Consider the following 9,342-nt stretch of genomic DNA (forward strand, 5'->3'; position numbering starts at 1 on the left):
GCTCTGTTCTTACCCTCTGCCTGCTGAATACCAAGCAGTCTTCTGGCTTATTATCAGTCCACCTTTAAAACAAGTCAGGCAATTGACAAAGAATCATGAGGATGACAATGCTGCCAAATAGAATAAAGGCCTCCCCTGACATTCTCAATAGAGTGTGAGCCTTGACTTCTTTGTGGATCCCTTATTTGATTCAGCATTCAGATCCATCTAACTGATACTGACTCTGTTCTGAAAAGTATTACAAATGAAAGGGAAACAGAATTCTGGAAAATTTTGCTGTAACTGTCTTTGGGATGTCTTTGAGAATTCCTTTTCATTATTTCAAACTGGATTTGCCAAAGCACTAATGTACATTCAGAAAAATAGTTCTTGGCAGGAATATATGGTAGATGTTTTCTAAGTGTTTGCTATTGCAGTTGTCTCATTCTGTGGCGTGCTTAAGTTTTTTAGCCTTATAAGGCTTTTACACCTGGTATTCCAAGTTGTACAGCACTCAGGGATAAATGATTACTGAACTGTCCTTTTGATTAATCACAAGTTAGTAATTCTGTCAAGCAGAAAGTCCCTTTTGTTATTAGTTAGAGAGATCAGCAGTTGTGGGAGGGATGTTTGTTCTCCAGCTTATAAATTACTCTTTAACTTTCTGTATGAGTTTTGCAGACACTTCACAGATTTTTCAGTCTTCCCCCTCTTGGTCTTCTTCAAACAGTAGTTTTTTTTATGAACAGCAGTTTGTACAAATCCTCACACCATGCAAACTCATCTAAGTTGTCTGTGGCTTTGCTGGGCAGGATTTGACTTTGACCAGTTGTCTTGTACTCCTCCTGCACCATCCCTTTACTCTGCAGTGTAGCTGTGGGGTGGTAGAGCAGAGGGAGAGCTTGGCAGCTGTGCAACTCAGACCTGAAGGATGAATTTCCTGCAGTTCCTGTCAATTGTGGCAGTCTGGAGCTAAAAGTCTTTATGCTTCTCTTAGAGACTTGACATGCAAAAATGTGAACTGGGAACTTGGGATCTAGTATGCTAACACGGTTATTTTTGGTGGGGTTTTGTGGAGGTTTTTTTTTTCGTTGGTTGTTTTTTTCTTTTCCTGTGAAGAAGAACATTTAAAATTTTTTTTCTTTTCTTTTTATTTTTAATGACTAAGCAAATGTTTCTTTCTTAGTGTTTTTCACCTCTGTGCAGAACCGTATTCCTCTCTCTGTAAGACAGTGTGAGACCTAAAGTAATTTCTGACTGGGGAGTGGGGAATGTCTAAACTGTCTTGAGTTTTCTTTGCCTTGCATGTAAATGAAAGAGGACATTAAACTACTTTCATCCTTAAAGCAGTTTAAACTCTTACTTTAAGCTCTTTATGCATCTGTCTGGTCACATCACCAAGTCAAACATCCCCAAAGCAGCACACCCTGTTCTGCACTAAGTGCCTGCCACTCTGGGAGAACAAAACAGATTTTCTGCTGCTTTGCTAAGAAGCAGAGTGCCAAGGAAAGAGGATGTTTCAGCTTTCTGAAGATACAGAGTCATTTTCTACAGCAGATAGATCTGACCTAGAAGTAGCATGGAAACAATGTTAAAATACCAGTCACTGCTTACTACCCTTCTGTTGGAGAAGGTGCCTGTCCTCTGCAGTCTGCAACACATAATAGATTGTTAGGGGAGAAGTGTGATTTCTTCTTTTTTCGTCAAAACTACCATTCTCCTCCAGAGAGTCTTTAAAATGACATATCCTTGCACAGTATATTTAATGATTTTCAGTAAATCTTTGGTCTTAAAAACAAACATTGTACAATTTTATTTCTTTGCTGCCATTGAGGCCAGACATCAGTGATGTGGAATGTTTGGTTCCAGTACATACAGCAGCATTTCATAATCCTAATTAATCCTTTTCTGCTTATTTTAGTTAACAATATGTTATTTAGTCCACTAAGTAATCTAGTTAGCTGTATTCTAACCAGATGCAAAAGTAATAGGTATTCTTAATTGCCTGGTAGTCGGGGGGGAAGAGGATGAGGTGCTTGGTTCTGCCAGGTTTTACCATGCAGAGATCCCAAAAGCCCTCAGTTTTGCAGCTAATGGCATTTTTCAGTGTTAGTTCCCTTCAAAATACGTTTTTCTAAACTCAGAACCGTTAGTTTGGGATTCACTGTGGAACACATATCAAGGAGAGCCCTTGTAGAGAAGTATTTAGAGTCCATCTTTCCAGTCTTTCTTGCTTTGTTTTAAGGAATGCCACCAGACACAGCTTAGATGATTTGGACCCGGGTTCACATCAAAGAGGAGCATTGTGACAACCTGCTTTTGGTGTGAAGCCTTAAAATTTTGGGAAAATGCCTGATCCTGGATTGGTATAGGAGTTGAAATTGTTTTGGTTTTTGAATTTCTGCATAGAACAACTGAATTTATCTTCGGAAAAGAAAATTTACAGCAGAATTAATTGTTTCATGCACCTGGCATTGCTCTTAACCTGAGCAAATTCTGATCCAGAAGTGCTGTAAGTATGTGTTTTGCCCATGGTGTCCTGCCTTTGCACAGGGAAGCTTGACCTTCATGCTAGAGGGATTGTGCTGCTTCTGGACTCAAGCTGCCTCTGGGGTCAATTTGGTGGCATTTTCTGTTTAATGCTCATCATGTGGCAGCTAAACTAAAAAAACCTGATGGATCTGATTTGCCTGTGCACAAAGTCACTGCAACCTGAATACATCATTTACTAACAACTGAGCAATGACAATTTCAATTCTACCTGGTGACTATTTTATAAATAGTTGCATGAAATGTGTGCTGTCATTTAAAATTAATGTGATGCTGGCAGGAGCATGAGAGGGTCAAGTCGGTGGATTTTTAAAGAAAACTAGAGTTAAGAGATTCTGGCATGGACTGGGCAGGTATCATTAAGTACAGTTTTTTGGAGTTTGATGTTTTTAACTATACTACAATATACTAAAATATACTAAATAATGACTACAAAACACAGTGGAAGTGTTTCATAGTAGGAGAGACATTACAGGTCTATGGATGGCTATGCTTTTGAGGCAGGGTATGCTTTTCTTTTGCACTGTTTATTCATAGCATTCACAGCAGAAGAAATTTGATGGTAACATGGTATTTGTGCTTCCACTTGCTCATATTAACACAGCAAAGAAGATTCATGTATTGGTGTCCCCCTTCATCTTTGTTTTGCACTTGTTCGTATTTTCACTTTATCTTCCATTTATCTGTAACTATGCTGTCAAGATTTCTAGAATATAATAATCTGTATAATAGTCTCACAGTTATGGAGCTATTTTTAACTGTAAACAGAGGATCTGGATCAACTCAAAATAAGCTGACAGTGATTGCTGTATGAGCCAGAGGGTGGGGCGTGTCTAAATTATGATAACACGGTGCAGCATAGTTGTGCTTTGCCAAAATGGTCAGTCATTCTGAGCCAGTGTTTCCCTGTCAAATTGTACAAGTGTATTATTCAATCTTAAAACAAACAAACCCTAAACTTGAATCTTGAGTGGTGCTGACAGATTCTGATCCACCAGAGGGGCTGATGTGCATGCTGAGGCACGGGCTTTCGAGATATTTTCTTTCCTAGTTTGTTTTGTGGTTGGGTTTTTTCTTTTCTTTGTGTGTTATTGCTTAGTTCTGTCTCTGCTGCGTGTTTTTAAACAATGAGTGCAGATATAAGAATGTTTAAAAGTGGTGAGGAATTTGTTTGCAAAACCAAATCCCTTTTGTATCACTAATCACATGAGAAGAAAAATTGAAAGTTTGTGTATGCCTATCCATTCCAGTTCTTATTTTAATCATCAATATTTGAAATGCTTTTTTTTTTCCCTCCTCATTCTTTAAAACAACTTGCTTGCATTGCTTGTTTTTTATTAACTGTGTTATAGTTTCTGACATGTTGTGTCTTGCTCTTCTAGAAAGAGTTCTGGAAAGTCTACAAAAACGGACTCCAGGGAGAAAGTAACACAGGACATAGCTGGTATTCATTTTACCTTGCATTCCCATTAATCATTGGCCTTTTTGTTATCCTCATTGTCGTTTTTGTCATCTGGAGATGCCTGTTTAAAAAGAAAATGCGTAGGCAGTCGGTGTACGTGCACAGGGGAGCCCACGGAGCGCTGGGCGACGGCGCCGATGGCAGAGGGCCCCTCCCGCCGCCTCTCAGCATTGTTCATTCCCCACAGGAGGAAATGTATGAAGTCAGTGGGCTCTCTCCAGGAGGTCTGAGCTATTCAGATGCACGGTCAGACTCAATATCCACAAGGCTCTCAAACTGTGATCCTCCTCCTTCCTATGAGGAAGCCACTGGGGAAATCAGTGTGAGAAGAAGCGAAACTGAACAACATTTAGATCCACCCCCACAATACGAAGATATTGTGAATTCCAGTTCAGCCAGTGCCATTGCACTAACCCCCATTGTCACCAGTACTAAGTAAAACAAGAATGCCATGGACCTTTTAAAAATCATTAATCATTTTGTAGCACTTTATCTTGGCTTATTATGCATTTCTGTAATTGAACGGACTTGTATACAATGAATTTCACCTTTTTTAGGTTCACTTGCTCTTTGGGTTTGGGATTTTTTTCCCCTATTGAATGTCTTAAAAGATAAGGAATCTGTATTGAGAGTGTAGTGCAGATAGAGATGTGGTGCTCTGTCATACTTCTCAAAAGTACCTCTGTTTTGAAGGATGTCACTTGTTTTATTCCAAACACTATCCACATTCCCCACAAGATTTGTGGGATCCCCCTCCCCTTTCTTACTGCAGACTGGCAGAATTCCCTGAAATAGGGAATCTTTAAGCAACATTTTAATAATTACTAACACTAGAGAGGACTGATTTTGCAGTATTGCCTCTTGTCTGGTTGGTTCCTTTTTCTCATTGGGATTTTTGTTACATGCTGCACCCTCTCCTGGCCCTCGGAAGCCTCGGAGCCTTTGTGTTCAAACCAGGATCTCGTGTAGAGAGTGCTGGTGTAAGAGCAATAATTCCAGAGTCCTAGCAGGAGAGGTGTATTCTAAAGCTTTTGCTATTACAGCTCAAAATTCTGTAAATGCTTAGAAGCTGACAATTCAAGACACTGATTGGTGGATTTAATGGTGTAAGTTTTTGTCTGTGTTCTGCCTTTTCTGTTTTCCTATCTCGTTTTACTTTTGTATTCTAGAAGTGAGAAGTGTGCATATGTTAACTTCAGAACTTGAAAGTTCATGCAGCACTAATAGTGGAATACTCAAGAGTGGATAAAATCCTGATCATGGACTTCCTACTGTGATTTTTCTGTGGGACCAGGATGTAATCTATAAGCACATACACCCAAAGGCATCATTTTCCTTTTTAAAGGGGGAAAATTGAAAGGAATTCAGTGTCTGAAACTTCCTTTTTTCTCCAACTTTTAAAACCTTCCTCAAGGTTTTGCCAGCTATAAACCCCTTCCTCAAGTTCTGATACTCCCTTGCCTACTGACCTGAACCTTATGTGCACCTTGTACTAATGCCTGTGGAAATTCTTTGCAGAGAATATAAATATCTTTTTTCAACAACAAATAAATTTACTGCTTATCCATTCCAGCAAGGAATACTAAGAACATGCAAGCATAACCCCAAGCATTAGTGTGGAGTGACCTTTTGAGGCTGAAGCGATGAATGCAAGTTGCCTACAGGTTTGTACAGAATTTCATCCACTTGGTTTAGGTGGCACAAATTCTAGTGTGATAATTCTTCTTTCACAGGTTGATTTAAAAGTTAATTGCTCAATTTAATTTCTGAATATTAGTTTCAGTTTTCTTAATTCCCACACCAAGTAGCATGGCATTAGCTTAGTACTATTCTGTGTTCTACTAATCAATTACCACCAATTGAAATGAGTTGAGCCCTGAAGGACTAAATTATGTTATGTTGGCTTTCTTACAATAGAAACCCAAACTGTCTTGTTTCAAACACCCCAAATGAAATGCCAGTGCCATCTGTTTGAAATTGCTCTTAATGGCCCTCTCATGGGGGCTTGGCCCAACTGTTCCCAAAGGATTTTTATGGAAGGAGACTGGAAGGAAATGGATGCTTATAGATGGGTGTGTAAGTGCACACTTTGATAAGAATATGATCTAATGTATTGCCAAGTGGAGTCAGGAGTTCTCATTTTTGGCAAAGAGTAAGTTGCCTTTGTTGCCTGCTGGGCATCTTCAGCTGCTAAGGCAAGTTGTATTAGAGATTAACTCCTGGCCAAACTTCTGACTCTGCTGTCAAAACTGTAACTCATATTTCTATCCATTATATATAATAGATATATTAAGATAAATGGGTAAGTGTTTTGGACACTTGTAGTAAAAATTGCCTGGGTTTTGTTTGTGGACTGTCAGACCTTTTCTTTTGAAGTGGTTTTAGCTCTTGTGAATCCTGAATTGCCACTTGTGGAAGTTAAAGCTCCTTTCATACCGAGCAAGAGGTAATAAATACACAACTTTAGGCAGATTCACCAGAACAAAGTGCCTCATCCCAGCGTGCAGAAACCACCTCAGAAAGAGCTGGTACCTCAGTGTCTGTGCCATATTGGCACCTCCTGTGCCTGCCAGCACAGATAGTAGTTTTAGCAGTAACTTCCTTGTCAGGATATAGGACTTTCCTTAGGAAATGCATGGAGATCACCCATGTCACATTAAGTTGTTAAGCAGCTGTCATCAACCCCTGAACACGGGCAGTCTGCTTTAGTAGTTTAGAGATGAGCTGGCTTTTCTCTTTTTTCTGTGTTTTCTTTACTTTGTATTCCACTACCACTTTTAAAGGGTTTGTTTCTGGCTCCTAAGTTGAGTATGTTACTGTGTCCTGTAGATACTTTCATGTGCAATCCAAAATTGATGCTTGCCATTCCAAAAAAAGTCACAACCAAAAACTTGAAGTGATCTATGAGTTGAATTAATTGGACAATGCCTTTTCCATGAGTACATGAGTATGAAAGCCATTGTGGGCTATAAAATTATGTCTTGGTGAATAAATTTGATATTTAAATGAAACCTATGTGGGACAGTTGTGCAAATGCATTTCCTCTAAAACATGAACAGTTTTCTCCATGTTGGAATAGTGTCAACAACAAATTGTTTCTTCTGTTTTGTGAAATGTGGGAAAATAGCTTAGTCTTGTGGTTGGCTTTTTTAACCTGATTGAAAAATAAAATTTTATCTGTACTGGGGTTTTTACAGCTTTTTTTTTCTTGTTGATTTACCTATCTTGTAATTGCATTGCCATGCAAAAAATAAAAATTTATAGTTGTACCTCTCTAAGGTTTTGCAACTCTGAATGCAGTGCTGTCTTCACTGATGACACAAATAGTCAAGATGCTGACTTTCCCACTTCTGAATGTAACATTGAATTTCATCTTGTATTAGGACTGAAATGATTTAGCTGCGAAAACTAACGTAAAGGTGGCACTGTTTTAAGAAATTATGGAAAACTAATGATTTGCTTATATGATATTAAGATTAGTGAAGGTTGTTCTCTCTTCACTGGATGTAAATAACCTCTGATTACAGTATTGTATATTTTAAAGGGGTTTGGTTTACATTAAATTATCCTATTTAAACATTTTTGCCTATGTTTATAGAAAATTTTTTGTAACATTTGTTTTTCAATATCCTAAATAAAAATTTTTAAGATGCCTCTAATTTTTCAAAATATCACTTTTACACAACTAAAGTGAGTATTAACCTTGCGTATTTAAGTGGTCTTTTAATTTCATTCATTACATGGACTTAATCAGTTTCATGAATCAATTGTTTGGATGATATAAAATACAAATTTTGTTTGTGGGTAGGCAAGTCTATAATTTTTAAATTCAGGCTCAATTGTTATCAGAGTTATGCGTTTGCATTGTTTTCTATTTTTTAAAAAAAAGCATTTAACACTGAGATGAGCTCATTTGCTTAGAGTCTGGTGTTAATAAAACCAAAGTTGTGGGTTCAATCCCTGTATGGGCTGTTCACTCAAGAGTTGGACTTGATGATCCTTCTTGGTTCCTTCCAACTCAGAATATTCTGTGATTTGTTGTAGCCATAGCTATGTAAGTCACAGGCTGAGGGAAAGGAAACTAGAAAAGAAATGTTGAAATTGGAGGATTTAATTTCAAAGTTCCCCTCAGCCACTTGGAAGTGATTACAAAATGTCATCTCAGCTCCTGGAATGATGAATTAACAGAGAACAAAACCAAACTCAACCTTGTGTAATGATTCCTGCTGGAAGCTGAAGGTCTCCATTCCAGGCAACACGCAGTGGGTGTCACTGCTTCCTGCTCTGCTAATCAGGATGAAGTGTCCCTGGCACTGTTCACCAGGGCAGGCTCGGTGGGAGAGGCTGGAGAAGCCCCGAGTGAGGTTTGTGTCTCAGAGCTGTGAACCCAAGTGCAGATTTTTGCTGCTCATAACAAAAGGGCAAAGAAAGCAGCAAAAGGCAGTGACTTTCCAAGCTGTCAGTGCACAGTGTGGCCCCGTGCTCCCCTTGGGAATTTTCGTTTGTGTATCCCAGGCCAGCACTGTCCGAACAGGACGCTCTGCCCTGGGTTCGGTGGGGCTGGCTGTGCACACACACATTTGTGTCCTGCCACACATCCATCAGCACAGGCTGGCGTGTGACCGTGGTTCAGCACTCGACTGCCCCTGCAGGTCTGGCTTCCAGCTATGGGAACGTGGGGAATGCAGTGCTGAACTGGTGTCATGAATCTCAGTGTCTATAAAAATCAGATCATTGTGAGGGTTACCAGTGATGAATGTTCATTATTTATTGTTTCTCGTGCCCAGAGCAATGTGCTGTGCTGCTCTAAATCACACTGATAGATTTCTTTTTATTTTCTGCATAAAGTGAGCTTTGTAAATGTCTCCTAGTGCCACTTGCTGATTTTTAAAAAGAAGGAAAACCATGTTCAGCTGAAAGCACTGAGGTGACATCTGTACTTTTTCATTGCTTGCTGCACACACATTTGATTGATTTGCTACAGGGTAATTGAACTTTGAATTTTGCCAGAAAGTTGAAGTACACTTTTCTTCTGCAGGGGTATCTCGGTAATTGTATTTTTCATTTGGCAGTGAATTATTGAATGCTAAGTAACAAGTCAGTGCAGGAAAGGTCTTGCTTATGCTATGTTGACCATATCTATCTATCTGTAGGTAGATACAGATATCTCCAGCACATATATTTTACAGCATATTATACAGGACTTGCTTACCATTTAGATCTCTGCAAATGTTTGCTGTAATGTTAGACCAATGTCCTCTTTGCCTGTCCTGTCTCTGTGTATCCTGCAATAAAGACACACTGACTGCTGTGCTGTTTTCCCCTTTAGAAACAAAGCCCGAGAATCAAAA

At 39.1% G+C, this 9,342-nt stretch overlaps 1 protein-coding gene across 2 annotated transcripts in view; it reads left to right on the plus strand.

The window, feature by feature from the left end:
- PRRG1 (proline rich and Gla domain 1) overlaps positions 1 to 7,650 on the plus strand; it is a 30,943-nt gene extending 23,293 nt beyond the window's left edge. For both annotated transcript variants that reach the window (XM_014878044.2, XM_014878046.2), the window contains exon 4: positions 3,912 to 7,650. In XM_014878044.2, coding sequence (XP_014733530.1) covers positions 3,912 to 4,430 — 519 coding nt within the window. In that variant the 3' untranslated portion in view covers positions 4,431 to 7,650. The remainder of the gene's footprint in view (positions 1 to 3,911) is intronic.
- The last annotated feature ends 1,692 nt before the right edge of the window (positions 7,651 to 9,342 follow it).

The sequence above is a fragment of the Sturnus vulgaris genome, chromosome 2, assembly GCF_052056855.1.
Source record: "Sturnus vulgaris isolate bStuVul1 chromosome 2, bStuVul1.hap1, whole genome shotgun sequence".
NCBI lineage: Eukaryota > Metazoa > Chordata > Aves > Passeriformes > Sturnidae > Sturnus > Sturnus vulgaris.